This window comes from Alternaria metachromatica (genome assembly GCF_023757995.1).
Source record: "Alternaria metachromatica strain BMP 0045 chromosome Unknown scaffold_24, whole genome shotgun sequence".
Lineage (NCBI taxonomy): Eukaryota > Fungi > Ascomycota > Dothideomycetes > Pleosporales > Pleosporaceae > Alternaria > Alternaria metachromatica.
The window spans coordinates 412,785-435,504 of record NW_026055515.1 but is presented as its reverse complement, the minus strand read 5'-3'; the positions used below and the strand labels follow the sequence as shown (position 1 = coordinate 435,504).

Sequence of the window (22,720 nt, the reverse complement as noted above, 5' to 3'; positions counted from 1 at the left end):
CATGACCACGAAGAAATCAACTTTTCCCCATGCTGTGATATGTGACTACTCTTCTATTCTAACATGTTACGCAAAGCTGGAAGACTATTTAGTAGAAGCCTTCACTCAGCTCCTTCCCACCCCTCGGTCAATCTACCTACTTCGCCTTACCCTTCGTCTCAACAAGCATCCAGCTATTCCCACAGACACAGTGTTTACTCAAGCCCAGCAAGTACTGAGAATGCGCAGGAGTATACCCCGGCAACCCCGGCACAACATCCTCCATACAAGCACCACACCTCGTACACTGCTTGAGCAAATTCTTCTTCCTCCTGCTCTCTCCATTCGCCCCCGCACTTTGAATACTATCACTCCTGCTGCGATTCCCGCCACCCGTCGCTGACCCCACAGGATGCGTCCACGTGCCCGTGCCCCGAATAATCATCTTCTGACACACATCCACCACATGCGTGTCGTGCCAATACCTTGCGCGCTTTGAGTCTGTGAACCCTAACCACGTGGTATCGAAGAACATGAGTCTGCCCATGTCGAGCTTATCCGCGAGACAAACTTGCTGCGTCGTGCTCTTCCAGAGGTAATCCGTCACAAGGCGTTTAGCCACTGGAAAGAGGATGTCTGGGATTTTTCCGAGGAGGAGTTCGCGCTCGATGCTGTTGCGTTGCATGTCCGTTAAGTTACGCTGCTTGTACGTGCCGCGGACGTGGCTCTGTGTCTCGGTGAGCAGCTGTTCGTAGTAGCGGTAATCGAACGGGATGTCAGTTATAGCAGCATAAAGAGGAGCGTATAGTTTCTTTGCTTCAGGTGTCTGGGGCGGTGCATTGGGGTTCCCGGCTGCGGCGTTGGGCAGCGTAACGTAGGCTGCTGCGCTGCGCGAGAGCCACGCAATAGGTTGGAACCAGAGTTTCATCATGGCGCGGGGGAAGGCGGACAGGATGAGGAGGAGCGCGGGTTTGTTGAGCTCACGGATTTTGGCCTCAAGGACGGGACGCGTGAGGTCTGCTGGGGGTATGTCGGATAGGGCGCGGCCGAGGGCGAAGAGATCATCTAGGATGTAGGCCATGAAGTGCATTGTCCATCTGCAGGTTCCGATCATTTGGGGGACGGCTTCGGGTCGGAGGTTGCTCTTCGATGGGTCGCCGTGGAGGCGGACGATGGTGGTCAGGGTTTGCGTGACAAATCTGATGTTGATGAGTTGCCAGGCCATCTTGCTGCTCAGAGAACGGTCGATGTTGCCTTGGAGGCCGAGGATGTTCATGGCTGAGAGCGTCTTGACGAAGAAGGGGCTGCGGCCGAGGAGAAGGAAGTGGTTGCTTGATGTGTCGTCCACGCCACAGTCGATGTTGACTTGGAGTCCCTCGAAGAGCAGGTTGATGAAGTCGTGTTTACGCTTGTCGCTGAGGGAGCTGACAAGAGCGAAGATGTCGTCGCTGGAGTAGTATTGATTTGCCGCTGATGACGACTGTAAAATGAGTGCTGCGAGAGCGGCGGCATGGCGGGGATCATCATCGTCTGATGAGAGGGTGCCGTGGGAGTACTCCATAGAGCGCAGCTTTGGGCTACCATCCAGTTGCATACATACCGCCAAGCAGTGGTTGGGTGATAGGGCGACATGTAGCGAGGGTTCGGCGTGCTGGAAGACGAAACCAGCTTGTAATAGCGAGTTCACAGTGTCAGTATTGCCATCTGGCATGACTATCTCCATGGTCGATCGCTTCCTGAACTCGATAGCCCCATCGCTGTACGTGAATGCCAGAAGCATGCTGTACCATATCGGGTAGAATCCTAATACGACAGCATGCAATGAGAAGTCAGGCTGTCTCTTTAGAAGGAACGTGTTTTGTGCAGATACCGAGCTTACGCTCTTCTTCTTTGATGTCACCTGATCGAGGCTGGAATGGAGCTGACTGTGTTGCTCTTGATGCACCTGCCATTTGACGATGATGCTGTACCGCGTTTCTTGCGGGTTCAGATCATACGAGATCGGGTTCGGTGGCTTACAAAATATGGCTTGAATGGTGGGCACCGAGCCGTCATCCTGCTCGGGCGTAACGGGAAGGAAGTTGAGATGTGTTAGTTGAGCGGCAGCCGCACCTCTTGATGCTGTGCCGTGGCCCAGGTCGTCATTCGCAAGCTCAACGGGGTTGCAATCATCTTCCAAAGCGATCAATGAGACTTGGATGGTTGGCTTCTCGAATGGACCGGCGTTTTGGCTACGCTTGTCGGTTGGTACATTCCAGATTGTCTCAATGCGATATAGATGCAACCGCCTTTTGACGTCGTAGGCAGCCAGTAGAAGGGTGTTATCTAGAACATGTTAATTTAATAACATCAAAGCGTACAGAAGACCGTACCGTTGTTCGACGTAAAGGCTGCGTGTGTGAAGGACTCCTTCGTTGATATCATAGGCCCTAATTGAGCGGAGACTTCTTGCCAGCTGTTGTCAATCTGCTGGAAGCGAAGCTTGATCTCGCCATGTCTCTTCAGATATATGAAGCATGCTTTGCCTTCTACAGGATGGTGCGCATTGTTGAACATGTGCTGTTTGATATTCCACTTCCATTTGCCTTTTTCTTGCGAAGCTGACCAAGCAATGAGATTCTGGATGAACATTAGAAAGAGGCCTCCGAGCATCCGAGAGACCTTACCTTTTGCGCGTATGGTAGGATCGCAAGCCAATGCATGCCTACCACACCATCTACTTCGGACTCTGGATGAGCTACTTCCGCTCTGGTGAAATGCATGCGGTCCAAGGCCATGGCGCATGAGAAGACCATTACTCGACCTGCTTCGTCCATGACAGCGAGATCGTTACCCAGGTGACTCCATGAGAGATGGGTCAAACGAAAGATCTCGCGGCCCTGTGGGAATTCGAGTGGGACGTTTCTTCCGAGATCCCATTTGCCAGATTCAGGATCTCGTGAAAAAATCTTCAGGTGGACAGAGTAGCCGTCTGGACTTATGTACGCAACGCATCCATTCTTGGACCATGATATCTTTCTATTACCTGTTAGTTAAGCTGGCAGACTTACCCAAGGCTCACTTACTGGCAACAGCCGCTAGACGCTAGCTCATCGATGCGCCCGTCGAGCCCTTTCACTGGCGGTGTCGTATTGATAGACTGTATGTTGACATGTTCTGAGTCTCCGAAGAGATCGTCCACATCCATGTTATAACTGGCGCCGTCCATTGTGGTGAGATAGCTGCGCTCGGCGGCAGGTCGGCTGAGAGGTGAGATCAGTCGAAAAACAAGAGGTGGGAAACAACCCCGCCAAGAAAGTCGCACGAGACAAACACGAACAGATGACGAGCGAATCGTCGGGTATCACAGAGAATACAAAGAAATGAGGCACGAAATTCAAGACAGAGACGGACGTGGAGAGGGTCGAGGGTTGATGAGGCTGCGCCCCGGTTGTCTGGGATCAGTTGCGGCAGTAAGCGATGCAGCTAACGATGACTAGCGCGGTTCCATCTGGTGTGCTGTTCGTGAGAGCTTCGCGCACAATCGTCATCCCGGGCAGTCATCCTTCCCAGAATGCTGATGAAGGTTATCGCAAGCGCTCAGAATGTAGTGCAATAAGCTCAGGATGCTTATGCGACTCCGGGATTCCGACGGTCAAATAAGCGCATCGCGCCGATCTCTATGAACCTGGGAGGGGTTGCATGCGCTGTGGCTGTCACGAAGAACATGGCATCGTGCCGTCCAGTGGGAAGCATGACGAGCGAAGACTTGCTTCAGAGCTCGCTGTCGTACCCTATGTACACGGCTTAACATGCTCCTTCCACGTCTACTACTTCAATGATGCTGCCGTTCAGATAGTGCCATGTTCGGCCCAGCACAGACATGCCGCAAACGTAAACAGGTCGAGTGTTTAGGTTCTGTTCTTGGCACACCTACCCGGCGCCCATGGTTGTCCAGGTCAACCAGCGCTCGCCCGTCATCGCATCCACCGCCAACCTCTGCACCCTTCACACCCCCCTTCACCACCGCCCACAAACGCGTCTATTCCAGACGCGCGCCTGCCTGCCCTTTCTTTATCGCGCCTTCACGAAGCGTCACAATGATCTAGCGTACCTTCCCGATCTGACGGTTCTCGAAGGGGACCAAAACGGCAGCAGCGGCAGCACGGCAGCGACGACCGACAGCCCCCAACCTACGCCCTCCGCACAATCACGATCTCCACACACTCTCCGTACGCGGCATATCTCGAACAAATACTGAGAAATTAATGCGGAATTCTACCGTGTTAGTCAAGCTACAAAGAACCTTGTGGTACTAGACGCGCCGGGTCCCTGAAAGCCGCCAGGCGCCTTGCGTTCGACATTGAACCTCCCTCGCGACACACGGCTGTCACTGCCTACTGCTGTCCACCCCACAATCCCCACGGCGCTCCTTCACCATGGCTTACAACGCGCTAAACAACGAGCCCAGCTCGCCCTTGACCGAGATTTCGGATTCAGATCTCTCTATTCTTTCTCGGTCGCCCACTCCACCAGCTGAGCTTAACAAATCCTTCGCTCAACGTCGCGCATACATGTCCCCATCCTCCTCGCGACGCTCATCCGCCAAGACGTCACCCGCGCCCGAAGACATGCCTTCTCCCCCGTCCAGCAACGACGACAACCCGCGTCCAGTAAAGAGGAGGAAGACGGCAGAGCCCAAGGAGCGCACGGCAGAATACCTTGACCTCTCCAGGTCCGACGTCGAACAAGACGAGCTACCACAGCTGCAGCGCTTGCTGAGCGTTCTGCACAAGAAGCGCAAGATTGTGGTTATAGCAGGTGCAGGCATTTCGGTTTCGGCTGGCATTCCCGATTTCCGATCAGCTACTGGCCTCTTCAACACGCTCAAAAAGGAGCACAAGCTCAAGTCCTCTGGCAAGGACCTCTTCGACGCGTCTGTTTACCAGGATGACACGTCCACGTCGACATTCCACGACATGGTGCGCACGCTGTCCCAGCACACGAAATCTGCGCAGCCCACCGCCTTCCACCACCTTCTCGCGACCCTAGCCCAAGAAGGGCGTCTCATGCGGCTTTACACCCAGAACGTCGACGGCATAGACACCTCATTACCCCCTCTAAGCACAACGGTGCCTTTGCCCAAGAAAGGACCTTGGCCCAAGACTGTCCAAGTGCATGGTGGTCTGGATTACATGGTGTGCTCCAAGTGTCAGAAGGTGGAGCCTTTCGACGCCGAGCAGTTCAACGGGCCTAGCCCACCACCCTGCCCAAGCTGTGTGGAGAACGACGAGATCCGCCAAGTCGCAGACAAGCGCAGCCACGGCATTGGCCGCCTGCGTCCTCGTATGGTCCTCTACAACGAACATAATCCTGATGATGAGTCGATCGGTTCTTGTGCGTCCTATGACATGCGCATGAGGCCAGACGCTGTTATCGTGGCTGGCACCACGTTGAAGGTCCCCGGTGTGCGGCGCATCGCCCGCGAGATGTGCAACATTGTTCGCGACCGGAAGGATGGAGTCACGGTCTGGCTGAATAACGACCCGGAGCCGATGGGTAAAGATCTCGAGGACAAGTGGGACCTAGTAGTCAAAGGTCCTTGCGATGAAGTCGCGCGCCATGCTAATATGCGACGATGGGACGACCCCATGGACTATAAGACAGTCACAGAAGAGGATCTCAACAAAGTCAGGGAGAAGCAAAGAGCAGAGGTCATCATCGGAACTCCTCGAAAGCCTGGTGTCCTACGCAATGCAGGCCAGCTCACACCTGGACAGAGCCCCCGCATATTACCACTATCGTTTAACAAAGCGGAACCAGACACCCCGTCCAAGAAAGGCACAAAGAGGAAGGCAGACGCGAAGGCAGACGGGCAAATGGATCTGTTCGGCAAGCCCGCAACCAAAGCACCCGCAAAGAAGCCGAAAGCACAGCCAAAGAAGGCAACAGCAGCAAGCAAGAGCAAGGCGGGCAAGAAGGAGCCGAAGAAAGAGGCTCCCGCCATCAACAACGTCTTCAAGGCTACAAAGGGCGGCGCCAAACCTACCGGCAAGCCTCTGGCCAAAGCATCTGATCCGGCCCTTACCATTATCGAGTCAAAGTTCAACGAGCAGACGCGGCTCAATCCGAAGGAGAACGCCAGCGACACGATTCACATCGAGAAGCGACGGACTCCATCGACCCCCAGGAAGCCAGCAAGACTGACCAAGATAAAGTCAGATTTTGTGTTCCAGCCTGTTTCGAGTGCAGATAGCCGCAACAACCACTCACCGAAGCGACCACCAATCGAAAGCTTCACACCTACAAAGGACCGTACACCCAGTGCTCAAATTCAGGAGGAGATGGCATACGCGCATGCGACGTCGTCTACGAGTGATTCTCGTCCTTCATCCTCGGGCAGCGCACAGCGGCACATCATCGAGAGTCCAACCGGCCCGGTACCCAAAAACATGAATCACCTTCTCTGCTAGCGAACTGCATTTCTCGGCGTTGGCGGGCTTTCTTTTCCAGACAGACGCCGTATCTATGTGCGCGGTGCATTGCATGAGAGGCGTTTGCGGTTTTTCAAATGTACAGTTGAGGTGTCAGTTGTACCAGTACTTTTCTCATTGTTGGACATGCATATCTTACCTTTTGGCTGCATGATACCCCGATGAACTCCTGGTAGAGGCAGATCGGACGCTTTGGCGTCCTTATTCAGCGTAGTGTAGTGGTTCCGATGATAGTTGAAGGCTTAGGCCTCTGTTGATATTCGTGACAAATGCGAGATATTTACTATTATCTGGTGTTGAGACAATCTATTGATCTTTGTGATAACAGTAACTTGAATGAACTTTCAGCGTGTGACTGCAACTTTCTCTTCTACACCTGGAAATAATCTTGAGTGCCCTAGATATTGTGCCTCCCTTGCGCGCCTTCTTCAGGCTGGCGCCTTGGCGCTTAATTCGGCCTGTGCACATTGGCTGACGACCACTTCTCGACCATTCATTGTTCATGCATCTGCACCTTGGCGAGATAAAGGTGCACCCTTTGTTCTAGGCGGCATCGTTCGGCAATCACCAGTCTCGCAACGAATTCACTCAGTTGGAACAGGTCCAATCGACATCTCAAGCTTGTCAACATCTACACGCGTCGACGTGTCTTGAGAGACTTTACATCTAACCCTTACAAAACAATCCAGTAAGAAGGAGCTGGGACTTCAGGTCATGGCCTCACCACTTACCGTGCGAAACTTGACGCCTGTCACTCTTTCGATTCAGCGTGTGGAGCGGTTTGAGGACCCAAATACGTTACAGTCCAAAGCGAGCGGGTACTTCCTAGGTGCTCAAAGCACCCCATCAGCGGCACCCACTTCACCTGAACTCAGCAGCCATGCACAGAGCTTCAATGATCAAGATCTTGAAACTGTCTTGCAGCCGTTCGAGTCGTATACTTTGACGTTTGCAAACTCGAAGCAGTCCAACGCATCTACACTATCAAACCCAACCCTGCGTCTCACCATCCAGACTTCCAATGGTGAACGCCAACGGATTGATGCGCACCCGTCATATACTCAAAAGTCAACACAGTCGTTTACCCCACTATCTGCAGATTCCTCAACAACCTACAAAGCCCTCTTTCACCCATCGACACCAGTCCCCCATCTCTCGATCCATGTCAACCACCTTCCAAACTACTCTTCGTGGATGGGCTCATTACCAGATGATCTACCTCTATCAGCTATAAGCATCCCCGGATCGCACAACGCACACACGCATTATCGAGCCCTCCCATCTGTTCGATGTCAGGTCCACGATATCAAGGCACAGCTAGAAAATGGTATCAGGTTCTTGGACATACGTGTACAGCCAACACACGCGACGGATGCATCAAAGAAAGACCTTTACCTAGTCCACGGCGCATTCCCTGTGAGTCTGACAGGACCGAAGTACCTTGAGCCTATCCTAAAGATATGCTACGACTTTCTCTTCGCCAACCCCAGCGAGACGGTATTGGTGAGTTTGAAGCGAGAAGGTGTGGGAAGCGCGACGGACGAACATCTTGCCCGCATCCTAGAGGAGCACTACATCACCCCCAATGCGCGCCATTGGTACACGGAGAACGCGATACCGTACTTGGGAGCTGTAAGGAGTAAGTTGGTTCTGGTACGGCGGTACAATGTAGCCCGGACTGTGGCTTCCTCTTCGAGTTCAGATTGCAAGAATGGCGGACTAGACGCAACAGCCTGGCCGCACAACGCAACTCACGCCGTCTTTCCATCGCATTCTTCCGCACCAACGTTTTGTCTCCAAGACTTCTGCGAGGTTCTAATACCAGATATTATACCGACGAAGATACAGCATTGCAACGACCATCTTGTGCGTTCTGCCGCCGCCGTTCACCCCATTCCTGGAATAACAACCGATGTCACGAACCCAGTACCACCAGGACCATTATACCTCAACTTTCTCTCTGGGAGCAACTTCTGGAAGAAATCCTGTTGGCCTGGGGCTATCGCCAAAATTGTCAACAGGGGCATGGAAGAGTGGCTTTGTGAGGGGCATCACTTGGAGGCTCCGAATACGACACCTCGCCACCCGGAGGTCACAGATGAGAGCGCCGAGGGTGTAGTGAGGAGGGCGAAAAGCGGTGATGGAAGTACAGGTGTTGTTGTGATGGATAATGTGGGAGAGAATGGAGATTGGGAGTTGGTCAAGCTGATCGTGGGTATGAACATGGGAGTGCTGGCGAAGATGAAAGCGATGGGGGAGAGATGATGAAAGACCGATTCGATATAAGATCACAAACATGTACATTTGATATCCAAGATCTTGTTCACACTGATACCCCACCTGTTGGCTCGTGAGTGCCATGTGCAAGTGGTGAACGGGGAGCGTCTGTGCATCTCCGAGATGCCGACGGAACATTTTGGCGATGCGCATCATGCATTTGGCATACCACAGCCCACGACGTGCGTACCATGCATTGCTCGGCCTCAGCAATTACGGCTGTCAACAAGACAATCCGACGATAGCCGCTCTTCAGCGCCAATCCTGAGTGCGACAATTGTGGTGGCCGGCGCATCTAACAATGTCCCTCCTCCGACCAACATGCGCATCGCTCGCGCGGCGACTCTGCACTGCACAACCGTTATCAGAGCCAACCCTGAGGTCGCCTTTATTAGCCCTCATACAGCGACATCGAGCCTCACGACCGCAATGTCGTGCCTTCGTCTCCACGCCCCGCTATCGAGCAAGAGTTATAGACACCCCGCAGAACCCGAGCATCCCCCAATCACGCAAGCGCACAGTCAGGATAGGTCCTCTACCCGAAGGGCCAGTCAGTGAACCAACGATACATCGGATATTTGGGCGAAAGCTATCGGGTCACGATGGTAATAATGTTCTGCGGATATTACACCACCGAAGGACAGCGGGTTCGCTCGCCGACTATGGCGTTGACAATCTGGGGAAACAATACACACACGTGAGCAGGGATACGGCATTGAAGGGCCTGGAGTGGTTACGAGAAAAGTACCCAATAGATGAGGCGCGTGCGGCGGAGGAATGGGCAGAGAAGGAGGCAAACCGCATAGCCTATGAGCTGTGGCTGGCCGATCCAGAGACCGAGTCCAAATACAAGGATCCCGCTCGCGCTTTCCGAGAACAAATGGAGAAGGAAGAGGCAGAGAGGATGCAACAGGAAGAGGACAATCGGAAAATTGGCATACTGCATGCAGGCAAGAGTCAGTTTGAGCTGAACATCGAAGAGAAGAGGAGACAACGATTAGAAGAGATTACACGGAAAGCAGAAGAGAAGGAGCAACAAGAGAGGGAGATGGAGGAGAAACTTGCGACTGGAGAGTACGTGCGTACACCAACTGGCACGCAGCTCATGAAGCCCGGTCAAACAGCCTATGTCGATGTCTTCGGTCGCGAACAAGTCAGCCGGAGGAAAGAGGAGATGGAGAAATACAGCAAGGCAGCTCAAATAACGGATGCGAAGACGGAAGAAGAGCTACTCGCACAAACAACGCTTGTAAGCACCACATCCCCTCTCTACTCAGATTGACACCATCACTAACACCATCGCAGGCGCAACGTCTCTACCCCATGTCCGCCTTTGTCTTCCTCACAGTCCTAATCTGCTACGGTTTCGCCCACTACTACCTGCCTCCCTCACCATCCTACCGCCTCCTCCCTGACCTCAGTCCCACAACCGCCACCATCGGCGCGCTGCTGGCCATAAACGTCGGTATAGCAGTAGCATGGCGAGTGATGCCCCTGTGGCCCATCCTAACCCGCTACTTCATGCACGTCCCCGGCTACCCGCGCGCCGTCCAAAGCGTCCTTAACGTCTTCAGCCACGTCCAGTACGAACATCTCCTCGCCAACATGATGATGCTGTGTCTTGTCGGTCCCGCATGCTGCGACCTCGTTGGCCGTGGCACCTTCATGGGAACGTACATCTCCGCTGGTGCCGTGGGTACACTGTTCTCCCTCTACTGGGCTAATCTCGGCCGCGGAAATATCACAGCGCATTCTGTTGGTGCTTCCGCGGCTATCTGGGGTATCTCCGTGCTCTACTGCCTCCTCACCGATCAAGAGAAGATTAAAATCCCTTTTGTAAAAGAGCAGGAGGTGGCGTTTTGGCCTAAGATGCTGTTGGGTGCTTTCATCGTGCTTGAGATTTTCCAATCGTTCAAGAAGGGTACGTCGACTGCGGATCATGCTAGTCATTATGGTGGCATGTTTGTGGGCTTTGTGACGGCGGGGTATATGCATGCGAATGGGTGGAAGGATAGGCCGCGTTTTGTGGATAGAGAGGGTGGCGTTGTTGAACAAGGGGTTCAGGAGAGGGCGGGCGTGGATGGGAAGACGGTTGATGTTGGTGCGGTTGTTAAGGACGTTAAGGAGAGTTTGACGGGCGGTGGGAAGTAGGGGGTTGGAGTGGAGTGTATGTATGGGATGGGAGTGTGGTATGTATCATTATACCTGTACAAAAAGAACTTGACACGACACGACACAACCAAGGTTCAACCATCCCTTACACGCCAGGGAATATGTAAACGGGTGGGCGTAGTGGCGGAGGCCATCTCTATGCTATCTCTCAGTTCCTACGCCTTTCGTACCCCCAGTCCAATCGGTCAGTTTCCGCTCATGCTCACCTAGAATCACACAAAACAGCAGCAGCACTACTCACCTGAACAACAAAAGTTCCAAGTTGTTTTCCAACGCTGTACAAAAGATAGCAGAGACAACCTCCTCCAACCTCCTCAAACAGCAGGGAAAACATAAACCCCCTTCTCCAACGCCATCTGCACACTCGACACCGGCTTAACATACTTCCTCACCCCCTTCACCGCATCATCCAGCAACATCGCCACCAAATTCCCAAACACAACACTCCCCTCCGCATTCAAATGCGTGTTATCATCCGCCTTGAGATTATACGTATGCGCGTTTTCCGCTCCAATCGCATTCAAATACGCCGTACTTGCCGCGTTCAAATCGATAATATCAGCGCCGCTCTTACTCGCCGCTTCTTTCGTCGCGGCCACCACATCCGCGAGGTTTAGTTTGATCTTCCCGTCGGCGTCGTAGTTGCGTCGGCTTAGGGATGTAACGAGGATGGGTGTTGCGCCTACATCCCGCGCTTCTTTTACATACGCAATTAGATTGTTTGTGAGATCTGCGGCGCTGATATTCTTATCGGGTTTCTGGTCGTTGTGCCCGAATTGGATGGTCACGTAGGGCGTGTATTTCGCAGACGCGTTCTTAGCGGAGGATAGCACGGTTGCCCAGTCGCCGCCTTGTCGGAAGGATACGGTTGTTGCGCCGTTGTGGCCGTAGTTTGTGCCTGAGGCTCCGTTTTGAAGCGTTGTCGTCAAGAAGCCGGTGCCCCAGCCGCCGCCGCCTGCGGATTGTACGGCGGTTGTTGAGTCGCCGGCGAGGAGGAAGTAGGGTGGTTTTTGGGCGCTGGGTTTAGGTTTGGGAGAGGGTAGGGCGGATGTTGAAGCCAGGAGGGAGAAGTAGGTAAGGGCAGTCGGAAGATGCATCTTGCAAGATGTTTAGCAGTATGATGTGCAGTGAAATGAGCGAAACGGTTGTAACTACCTATGTATTTATGTCTGCAGTGATTCGGTCACTTTATATACGTGTCAAATCTCCTACTTAAGATCACTTCTAGATGACAGTCAATCGGAATTTTACCCCATAATTTCCTTTTCGGGGCCGATGGTCGCTGGGGTAGAGTAGATGGTCTGGGGTAGCTTGCAACGTTCGTGTTGATGCATTTCCACCAATCGGGCCCGGGGAAATCAACGGGAACGTCATCGGTGTTGTTTCGCGGAGGAACTGCGATCCCGTGTAACACGGGGAAGAATCTTGATAGATGTACGATTCCCGTTCGTCCGGCTTTGCAGAGTTGGAATGCGCATATTCTGTTTATTGATGGAGAGTCGTTGATGCTGGCTGGACTCTTGTTGCGTGGTAGGTCAACTGGTTATGATGAGGCTGGGTTCCTTGCCTGAGGCGGTTCGACTCAGCCGACCACACAGCCTCCTCTTCTTACTTCAAAGTAAGCGCAGCCTTCTTGTTTCCCCCCAAGCATGAGGTCTCGTAAATCTATCAGCATTTCATTACCCCACTGCCACCTAGGTATCTCGGACCATATCCCTTTTATCGAAGACTTTTGAAGATGCGCCCTTTTGCCATGTTGCTGGACACGCCTTTACGTCTAGCCTCCGAGTTCAGAGGCAAAATAGCGAATTTAGCAAGACTATGCGAGTTTTGCGTACAATGGGACCTTTCAGTGTTCCTTGGCAACCGTTATTATGCCGCCGACGCGTATGGAGTCATCAAAGACTCTTCAAGACCACGGCTCTGGGACGTCCGCTCCCTGGAAACACTCAGACTTGCGAAGACTTGCCCGATGTGTAGTTTCTTCGTGTCTCTACTCATCGTTCGAGGTCAGATAAAAGAAGAGGACACCTCAGAATCAGGGAAAGACCTGGTTGTGCAGTTCAACAAGGATCTGTTGAGCGATGGTCACGGGGCTGTGTTTCTAAGGGTTATCGATCGACAAGCCACCCAAGTATCATACACTATGCTTGACCCTCGGCCTGATTACGACGAAGCGGTTGCTGGTTGCCAATGGATCACTGTGTTGCCAAAGCGATTGACGCCGTATTGTAACTTGAAAGGGTTATCATCATGGGTGAGACAGAGTCTGAAGGATCAGCATCAAGTCCCTCGCGACATGAAGAGCCGCTTCATAATAAAAACTTTGGACATGCTTCGACTCATTGATGTAAAGTCAATGTGCTTAAAATCGAAGCAGTTACCAACGGACTACGTTGCCCTAAGCTATGTTTGGGGCCCACCCCACCTTACACAACTGAAGTTGCACCAAACGGACGTGGAAGCCATGTCAAAGCGCAATGCATTGAGGATGCGGTGGAATGAGGTACCAACAACGATCAGAGACGCCATGAAAGTTTGTATCGCATGCGGCATCCGATACCTCTGGGTCGACGCTCTCTGCTTGATTCAAGACGCGCCAGATCTTCCACAACATCTGGGCAAGATGACGGAGATTTATGATATAGCTATCATGACTATCGTAGCAGCTTGTGCCGATTCATCGTGGACAGGCCTTAGCGGGGTGTCGATAGCACGCCCTATGTCGCAACACCGCGTGTCCATCGGAAACATAGCTCTCATGGAAGCTTTGCCACCACTGGGAGCTGAGCTGAAGAACGCACGCTGGACTCAGCGTGGCTGGACGTTCCAGGAACAAATATTCTCAAGGCGATGTCTGTTCTTCTTGGAAAATCGAGTGGTCTTTCAATGTAAAGATGGGTGGATTGACGAGAGCATCGACTGCGACTATAGTGGGCGGATTCTCAAACAAGCAATAACTTTGACTCGGATGTCTTTGCCAGCGAGCAGGGATGAGTTTGACTTCCTGTGCTTTGTGGAATGCTTCTGCAGACTTGAGCTTACGTACGATTCCGATACTCTCAAAGCGTGTACGGGCGTTATAGCGTGGCTCGAACAGAAAGGCACCCAATTCTTCTGGGCCACACCTACAGACCGTATACTGGACGGTCTTGACTTTGAGACTAAAGGACTGGAACGACGACCCGGCTATCCTAGCTGGTCCTGGCTAGGCTGGCGGCGACCGCACGCTCAAGATAAAAGTTCCCAAGAGTTCTTTTCCAGCAGAAAGCATGTGGAAATTAAGGACTTGTGCAAGATCAGCATTCTGTCACCAAACAATGATCTAAAGAGGGAGGCAGCGGACTTTGAGACACTGCAGCTGTCGGCGAATGATCTGGATAAGCTCCTCATAATGGAGGCTTCTGTCGCGGAGTTTTCAGAACTGGAAGGAGCATTATTATGTCGCGATGACTTGGAACATTCCGACATTCGGCCACACTTAGTTCACAATGACGACGAGGCAGGCAAGATTGAGCTGGTGGGTCTTACGCAAGAATTCGAGCTCATGATTACTCCAGACCCACTCTATGTGAACTGCTTAATCATTAAGACAGATGTGCGGGGTTTGTCTGAGCGGATCGGCGTGGCACGGGTCGAGCTGTCCAAGTGGCTAACCGCTGAGGCAAATGACCGGGTAGTGTATCTTATCTGAATCTTAAGGGCCGCAAGATTTTAGGCTCCAGAACATTAGCGTAAACACTATAAGGTTTAGCACTCTAATGTTTTTAATGTTTTAACGTAATTTTATTACTAAGACGCTAGTTTCTAAGTAAGTTTCTTTTTAATAATTTTATTTTAGTATTTTATTATTTCTACTAACTTATACTTACTATACTAGCCTACTTTAAGTATATATTATAACTAGCTATAATTACTATACTAATTTTACTTTTCTTCTTTTACGTATATATAAGCTATACTTTCTTAGTATTACTAAAAGTACTAGTAATATACTTTATAAGTAGCTTATTTAAAGCGTTAATTTTTAGCTAAATAAAGTTAATACTTTTATAATTTTTATTTATATACTATTAGTAAGTCTTATTATTACTACTTTATTTACTTTATATAAACTAATTTTTTTAAATATTATAATAATTAGCTTAATAGCTTTACTTACTTCTAAGTTTTTATAAAGTTTCTAGACTTTTTAGATTATTTTTTATACTTTTAGTAATTAAAAGTTTAGTAAAAATTTTACTTTTAGTAACTAGCGTAGTTAGTTATAGCTAAGTTCTATACTATTATAGTATTTTATAGCTATATTAGTAAAGAGTTTAAATAAAGTTATTATAATATAACTTAGATAAGTAGTAATAGTACTTTATATACTTAAACTTTAACTATAGTTCTACTATTATAAAGTTATTTTAAAGACTTATTACTATACTATAAATATATATAAAGATATACTAGCTTAAAATTAGTTATTAGTAAATTATAGTTATTATATACTTAACTACCTAAAGTACTATTAAAGTTATTATAATTAGATTATTACAAGACAAGCGCGCAAACAAGAACATAAGGTTTAGCAAGATATCGCTTTTAGGTTGCGCACACTTTGTATGAACTAATTGCGTTCTGAGTGTGACATGAACACCTGAAAGCGACATGCATTTCTCTCAATGGTACAGGAACTTATGGACGTGAGTATGTCAGGCAGGCAGTGCCATAGGGTATCGACGCGGGTCTGCGTCCCGCTCCTGGCGAGGCGGCTCGGTTGGAGTTCTGGGACGGCATTTGGCTCCGCAGGGGTGGGATGTCAGATGCGCTATACCCGATTGAGCGTGCAGAGAACTCCCCGTGTCCCTGACTGGCACGTGGAGAACACGCAGCATTCTGGCGATGCAGCTGCGAAGGAAGGCTCTTGTGGAAGAGAATACGATACATATAGCTCTTACTATTGATTGAGCACATAGTCGCAACATCGCGACTCCACGAGGCGGACCGTTTCGTAGCTTCCGTTGCCGGTCGCGCGTGGGAACGGGCCTGACAGGCACCCCGCGTACCCTTTCCAAGGTTATTTCCACGGGGTTGGCACTACGTCCCGTTCTCATGGCATTGATCTTCATGACTAGCAATGCGCCGCCTTTTCGATTACATGTCAAGTTTTTTTTCCGGCGTATTCCCTCCGATGTTTGACACCCCTGGGGCCGCCATGTGTTGACCCGGCCTTTTGCCACGATCCATCGCTCGAAGGCGCAGGTCCTTAGCCATCCATGAGAACCCACAGTAAGACCGGCAGATGCACATGCGTCCGAATATCGATGGAAGCCAGGGGTCTACATGTACAGACCGTACCACGCATGACGATCTCTTGGCAGCGTTGCGATGAGGGCCTATAAATCGTTCCCAGGAAGGCTTCATGGTTTCTTCCGCACGCCGTCAATCCTTCAGCTTCGCAGCCAGCCGTGATCCGTACGGGTCAGCAAGCAAATTTATCTTTGTGGTAATTCTCGTTTACCTCATACGTAGTCAGACATGCTTTCATTCATCGCTCCTTCGTTCTTTGGCGCTGCGGTGTTAGCAGTGGCATCAGCCCAAACCACATACGACTATGTCATTGTTGGAGGAGGCACCACGGGCTTGGTCGTTGCGAACAGACTAAGCGAAGATCCCAAGAGTGAGTACCGAAAGGTGAAGAGGTGCTTCGAGCAATGAGCTGACAATTGTTTACAGAGGCGGTCCTGGTTATCGAAAACGGCGCTCTCGACAATGGCACCCTATCCAGCATTCCCGGCAACTCGGGCGGCCTCAACCTTGCTGCTATGTACGACATCTACAGCGCACCCGTTCCCAATCTTGGCAACCAAACTTTCCTAGTAACAGTCGGCAACGTCGTCGGCGGCGGGTCCTATGTGAACGGAATGCAGTTTGACAGAGGTGCTGATGCAGACTATGACGCGTGGGGCCAGCTCGGAAACAAAGGATGGGATTGGAAGGGGCTGAAACCATACTTCATGAAGAGCAACGACTTCGATGCGCCTTCGAAGAAGACAACCAAGGCTTTTGGTATCACCTATGATGCCAAGGCTTACGGAAATGGCCCGCTGAAGGTGTCGATACCGGACTACCAATTCCCCGATATGAAGACTATCTATCACTCCTGGGATGATGTCGACATTCCGCACCCACAGGAGGGCTTTGCAGAGCCTGTCGGTCACTACTGGTCACCGAACTCAATCAACAAGGCGACTGATATGCGTAGTACATCGCGCACTGCGTACTACGATCCCATTGTGTCGAGGAAGAACCTGAAACTTTTAACAAACGCTCATGTCGATGAGATTATGTTCTCAAAGAACAGAGTAGGCGCCTTAACCGCCACGGGCGTCAAGTATACTCCAAAAGACACCAACAAGCAAGTCGAAGCCACTGCCGCAAAAGAAGTCATTCTTGCTGCTGGTGGCGTGTTTACACCACACTTGCTCATGTACTCTGGCATTGGCCCAAAGGACGTTCTGAAAGCTGCCGGTGTCACCGTTAAGAAGGTAAGCACGTCAACCTCGAAAAATTTGAACAGGGCTGGAGCCTACATCGACGTTAGGACACCTACTTTGCAGGTTTCCATGTTGATGTAGGCTGCAGACCTGTTCAGAATTCTCCTTGTATGAGGTGTAAGGATGGTGGTGATGATCCTGAGACCTGTGCTGACATTTCCTAGGATCTCCCAGCCGTGGGTTCAAATTTCCAAGACCACATCGCCAACTACATGAACTTTGACCTTCAAAACCTGAATCCAGAGAACATGAACGCCCTCGGCACAGATTCATCCTTCAACCAAACAGCTTACGATCAGTACTTGAAGTCGCGCACCGGCCCATACTCTGTTGGCAAAGCCAACGGTCTCGTCTTCATTGCACTACAACACTTCGATTCCTCGTTCAAGAAGACTGTTGCCAAGATACGATCTCAAGTAGCTTCCAACTTCCTCCCGGGACGCTACGCAAAGGACAAGAAGCTTCTCGCCGGTTTCAAGAAGCAGCGCGACATCCTTGCGAAGCAGTTCTCCGGCACTGACGCCGCTGTAGGCGAACTTGTCATCCAGCCATGGGGTTTCTCTGGTATCGCGAACAACAAGCCCTTCTCACGAGGCACTATCACACTCAACAATACACATCCTGCCGCCTATCCGATTGTCCAATGGAACACGTTCCAGAACCCTGTTGATGCGGATGTTATGGTAGCCCTTACACGATACAACCGCGCACACTGGGCGTCCAAGGAACTTGCGCAATATAACCCTGTGGAGACAGCTCCTGGCCCTCAGTACCAAACCGATGAGGAGATCATCCAGGGCGGTGTTGCCTCGGGCTCACTACAACCCACATTCGCGCATCCCAGTGGTGGGTGCAGTATGATGCCTGAAGAGCTTGGTGGTTGTGTAAGTGATGAATTGCTGGTGTATGGAGTCAAGGGATTGAGTGTTGTGGACGCAAGTATCATTCCGATGATTCCTGCGACGCATCTACAGGCCACTATGTACGCGATTGCGGAGAAGGCGGCGGATATCATCAAGAAGAGGGCCTAGGATAAGAATAGCTGATACGTGACCGAAAATGCATTTACTCATGTCTTACAATGAGCTTTCAAACTACACTCGTCAAGAGACCCGATGTTCGACTCAGGATCGATCGTCTTTAGGGTTTGATAAAGCCCGATTTCGCTTCCGCACAGATAATCTCAACCGCCTTCTCCGCGAAAGCATAGACAGCGGTCAAGATGTTCCCTCGTGGTATAATCGGCAAAACACTAGCGTCGCAAACCCTCACATTCTTCGTTCCGTATACTCTCAGTCGTTCGTCAACAACGCCCCCTAGGTCCTCTCTCATCATCGAGCAAGTGCTAGAAGGATGGTAGTTCGTTGCCGAATTGATAGGAAGGATCCCTTTCGCATCTTCAAGCGACGTCACTGGGTGGGGAAAGCTTCGAGGCAATCGTCTTCCATTTGGTTTTGCCATAGCAGTAAAGACAGGCTTTTGGAAGAGCCTCTCAATGAGACGGAGGTGGCGAGCGAAGATCTCCACGTCAAGAGGATGCGATAGGTAGTTAAACTTGATCTCTGGCTTGAGCGAAGGATCGGAGGAGATATGACAGTTTCCGCGCGAGAATGGATGCGCCAACATGGCAACAATGGTGATGTAGTTGCCATCGACCACAGATGGCGTGTTTGGAGGCATCGATTCGAGGTCTCTGTGACGCTGTGAACGCAGCATGAAGGTCGTGGCTGTTGCTTCGCTAGGGCTCTCGACGGCCTTTTGGATGACGGAGTACTGGGCTTTGAGGCTGGGGTTGCTCTCTGCTTCCACCGAATGCTTGACCATTGCAACCAGTTCCTCCGTCTCTGAGTGAGTTTCTAGTAACTGCAGTGGCGTGAAAGCGAAACTGTACGCTCCTCCTTCAGCCAGTCGACCCGTGCGACTTTTCCCGTACTCTTCTAATGCCGCCCTTTGCACCATAGGGTCTCGTAGTCCGTCGTCACGAGTTGGAGTGTCGTCTCCAGCTTCGATGGACAGACCGCAGTTCAGATGATCCTGCAAGTTCTCGCCGACGCCTGGCAGCTCGTATAAGAGTGGGACATTCGCGGCCGCGAGGACGTCTTTGGATCCAATACCTGATCGTTCCAATAGCGCGGGAGACTCGAATACGCCTGCGCAGAGGATAATCTCTCGACCATCGATCAGATACTCCTCGCCTTCGTGTGTGAAGTGAACGCCCGTGGCATTAAGCTTCCCTTCGGCGGTCAACGCCTCGTCAAAAGCAATCTTGTCGACCTTTATGCCGGTTCTTATTGTCACATTGCCCCGTTTCAAGGCGGGCTCTAGGAATGCTTGGCCTGCGTGGCTTCGCTCGCCTTTTGATGAGTCGATCGCATTGGTGACAGTGACTGCGCCAGCATTGCTCTCGGCAAATCCTGTAGTGCCCGTCGGATGACCTAGCTCCTCAAAGGCTTCCGTCCAGCGAGATTGGAGATAGTCCATGGTACGCGGGTATGATGTCTTTATACCATCGTCAAGTTTGGGTTCGGGGTGTTCTGCCTGCCATCGGCTGTAGCAATCTCCCATGCTCTTTGCACTCCACTCTTCTTTCCCCGGATCTGATAAGAGCTCATTCGCGATACGGTCTTGCCATTCGTGATTAGGGAACACCACACTATGACTATTGATCGCACTGGTTCCCCCCACCAACTTCCCTCTCGGATGCTTCACTCTCCTGTTGTTCAGACCTGGCTCCGGCACGGAAATGTATTGCCAGTCGTACTCAGATGACATCAGTTTTGCCGATAGACCGGGCGTTTGGACTATGGCGTCGTCGCGAACATGTTCCCCGGCTTCCAGAACGAGGATTCGGCGATCGGGTAGCCGCTGCGAGAGACGTGACGCGATCAAGCATGCTGCTGATCCTGCTCCTACCAGAATGAAGTCGAAGGTCTCGGCCTCGGCGGTGTGATCTCTGCCTGGCATTGTTAGAGCAAAGACGGTGGATGTTGAGAGATGGGAAGCGTGAAGCCGCGCATGGCTATACGACCACTCCATAATATGGTTAAGCATTGCGCCCTGACCGAACAGCAGATAAGCACTACAGTATACTAGCAGAGTTAGGTAGGTGTAAATGAACATCAGGAGCCTCATGCGCGCCTGGCGCTTGTGCCATTCGTTCAAGAGGAGCCTAGGCCCCCAGACCCGCTGCTTCAGTAGTAGTACGTGCAAACTACATTAATTTACCCGTCGAATCAGGCCACTATTGGCAGTAAAAAAAGAATGCGTACTGATAGCATGCATCTAGAACTTGAACTACGTGTCTTAGATGTCGTGAGAGGAGGAGTTTGCGGGGTTAACGGTAACGGCGTGAAAATCAGGGTCCACGGCAGCACGTGGGCCGCTGCTTCCACGTGTGGGTGACAGCGGCAGGTGCAAAACTAACCACAACGTACAGCCGTGGTAGAAGATGCAAAAGCCAGACTAGATCCTAGACAGCACCATAGCATCCGCACATCAGTTGGTTGGAATACGTAAAGTACCGCCATATTCAATTGTTGTGTGTGCAGACATGGCCCCAGGGCTGTCACCATTGCCCACAGTCTGATCACGCCTGATGTACCGTGTCTCTGCCCTGCCTTCGAGTATGACGAATGCCCTCGTGCATATTGCTCCACCAAAATTGATGCGCAAGCGATATAGGTTCTGTGGACGACAGTCTATCCACCTAGGTATTATCGGCGGTCTCGGGGATACAGGCTCGAAAGAGGTGCGATACCACTGGCAATGGCAGGGAAACGCTCGAAACGAAGAAGTCGTCTTTGTTGTTGGTGCCGTTGCGTGCTAATGCGTTTGTTGACGAGCGTAGCTAGAGAGCTTGTAGGGGATGGCTGGTACGAGGTTGGACGTCACAGGCTCGACCTAGGCGCATCAGCTCGTCCAGCCAGGTTGGGTGCGCGTTGAAGTCGTGCGGTGCTGGCTCGAGCGAGGCCCACACATTGCGCACGTTGATACTTCACGGTGGAAGTATCTCTTCCCCAAGACAAGCAAAGTGATGTCTTTGGTGATGGGCGTAGGGCGCGTATTGGGTTGAGGAAGCAATTGTCGTGGCAAGGGGAGCTGCCTGGGCGCAGCGCGTTGGAAGCTATTAACGCGTTTGAGCACGGATCACATTAGATATATGTACCAACACCGATCACTGTTCGTCGCGTCCGTCAATTCTCAGACTATTCGCATCGTTCAATCTATGTAACACACAAAGAAACGCATATCGCATTCTATGTACGACCCATGGCGGCTTGATGGTATGCGCTCTTCTTTCTGATCGTCGGCCCATAGCGATAGAAGATCCACGGGATAGGCGCCATAGCCGTGGCGACGAAAGCCAACAGACTAGTTCCCCACGGTACACCCAAGCTCTCATACAACCGTTTCGAGAAGAGCGGAAATGCTGCACCAAAGAGTCGGCACAGAAGTCCATTTGCAGCAAGGGCACTTGCCCCGTATATACCATAGCAATCGGTAAGATACGCAGCAATATCCAGAAAAGCCGTCAGAAGACCGATACCCAGCGGAACCCCAGCCAGAATGGGCACGACAGCCGGTACAGACGCTGTTGCCGTCCATGCGAACCAGAAGAGCCCAATAGGTGTTAGCCATGTGAAAGCTATCTGCAGTGGGAAGCGTGCTTCAGGCTGCGGACCTAGTTTGCGCACAAAATGTGTATGGGCGCGATTTAGCAGAGGTGATAGGATTGTTGGAAGAGCCATTCCCATTGCCAGGCCTGTGTATCCAACGCTCATCTTGGCAGTTGACCAGCCTCTGTATTCCTTATAGACGATGGGATAGGCGACGAGTACGAGACACATGATTCCGTATAGGAATGCCATGTACGTTGACAAGGCCCACACGATGGGCTCGGTGAAGAGCATAACCCATGGACGAACCAGGTTATCGCGCGCGCGTTTCTTCCAGTCAACATTGGAGAGGTTGCCACCAGCTTTGATTTGCTTCGCGCGGACCAGTTGTGGGGCGTACGTTTCTGGGAGGAAGAGGAGGGCGCAGATGTAGGTTATGCCGCCGAGGATCATGGAAGTCCAATAGCCCCTTACGGTATTGTTAGACATTGTTGAGAAGTTTCGTAGGAGAGGGAGTTGCTCACCATTGCCACGAAGCGTACTGCGTAATAGGTCCGCCACAGATGGGGCCGATGACAAAACCTAAGAAACTTGCTGCGGTAAAAAGAGCGAGTGGGACAGCTCGCTCATGTGGAGCCCACATGTCAGTGAGGGAGCC

At 51.4% G+C, this 22,720-nt stretch overlaps 7 protein-coding genes across 7 annotated transcripts; 3 read left to right on the top strand and 4 right to left on the bottom strand.

Moving 5' to 3' along the window:
- Positions 1-136: 136 nt before the first annotated feature.
- J4E83_008470 (uncharacterized protein) lies at positions 137-3,187 on the bottom strand (the record flags this gene model as incomplete). The annotated part of the gene is made up of 4 exons (XM_049335367.1): positions 137-2,304; positions 2,352-2,598; positions 2,646-2,997; positions 3,045-3,187. 4 exons carry the CDS (start codon positions 3,185-3,187, stop codon positions 137-139), a joined length of 2,910 nt encoding a protein of 969 aa, XP_049185633.1.
- A 1,210-nt stretch (positions 3,188-4,397) lies between these two features.
- Positions 4,398-6,431, top strand: J4E83_008469 (uncharacterized protein; the record flags this gene model as incomplete). The annotated part of the gene is made up of 1 exon (XM_049335366.1): positions 4,398-6,431. The coding sequence occupies one exon, from the start codon at positions 4,398-4,400 to the stop codon at positions 6,429-6,431; it is 2,034 nt and encodes a 677-aa protein (XP_049185632.1).
- Positions 6,432-9,030: 2,599 nt separating this feature from the next.
- Positions 9,031-10,880, top strand: J4E83_008468 (uncharacterized protein; the record flags this gene model as incomplete). Its single annotated transcript, XM_049335365.1, has 2 exons — positions 9,031-9,978; positions 10,035-10,880. 2 exons carry the CDS (start codon positions 9,031-9,033, stop codon positions 10,878-10,880), a joined length of 1,794 nt encoding a protein of 597 aa, XP_049185631.1.
- Positions 10,881-11,215: 335 nt separating this feature from the next.
- J4E83_008467 (uncharacterized protein) lies at positions 11,216-11,998 on the bottom strand (the record flags this gene model as incomplete). Its single annotated transcript, XM_049335364.1, has 1 exon — positions 11,216-11,998. One exon carries the CDS (start codon positions 11,996-11,998, stop codon positions 11,216-11,218), a length of 783 nt encoding a protein of 260 aa, XP_049185630.1.
- A 4,429-nt stretch (positions 11,999-16,427) lies between these two features.
- On the top strand, positions 16,428-18,477 carry J4E83_008466 (uncharacterized protein; the record flags this gene model as incomplete). The annotated part of the gene is made up of 3 exons (XM_049335363.1): positions 16,428-16,569; positions 16,626-17,437; positions 17,611-18,477. The coding sequence occupies 3 exons, from the start codon at positions 16,428-16,430 to the stop codon at positions 18,475-18,477; spliced, it is 1,821 nt and encodes a 606-aa protein (XP_049185629.1).
- Positions 18,478-18,586: 109 nt separating this feature from the next.
- On the bottom strand, positions 18,587-20,410 carry J4E83_008465 (uncharacterized protein; the record flags this gene model as incomplete). Its single annotated transcript, XM_049335362.1, has 1 exon — positions 18,587-20,410. The coding sequence occupies one exon, from the start codon at positions 20,408-20,410 to the stop codon at positions 18,587-18,589; it is 1,824 nt and encodes a 607-aa protein (XP_049185628.1).
- Positions 20,411-21,702: 1,292 nt separating this feature from the next.
- On the bottom strand, positions 21,703-22,515 carry J4E83_008464 (uncharacterized protein; the record flags this gene model as incomplete). Its single annotated transcript, XM_049335361.1, has 1 exon — positions 21,703-22,515. The coding sequence occupies one exon, from the start codon at positions 22,513-22,515 to the stop codon at positions 21,703-21,705; it is 813 nt and encodes a 270-aa protein (XP_049185627.1).
- Positions 22,516-22,720: the final 205 nt, after the last annotated feature.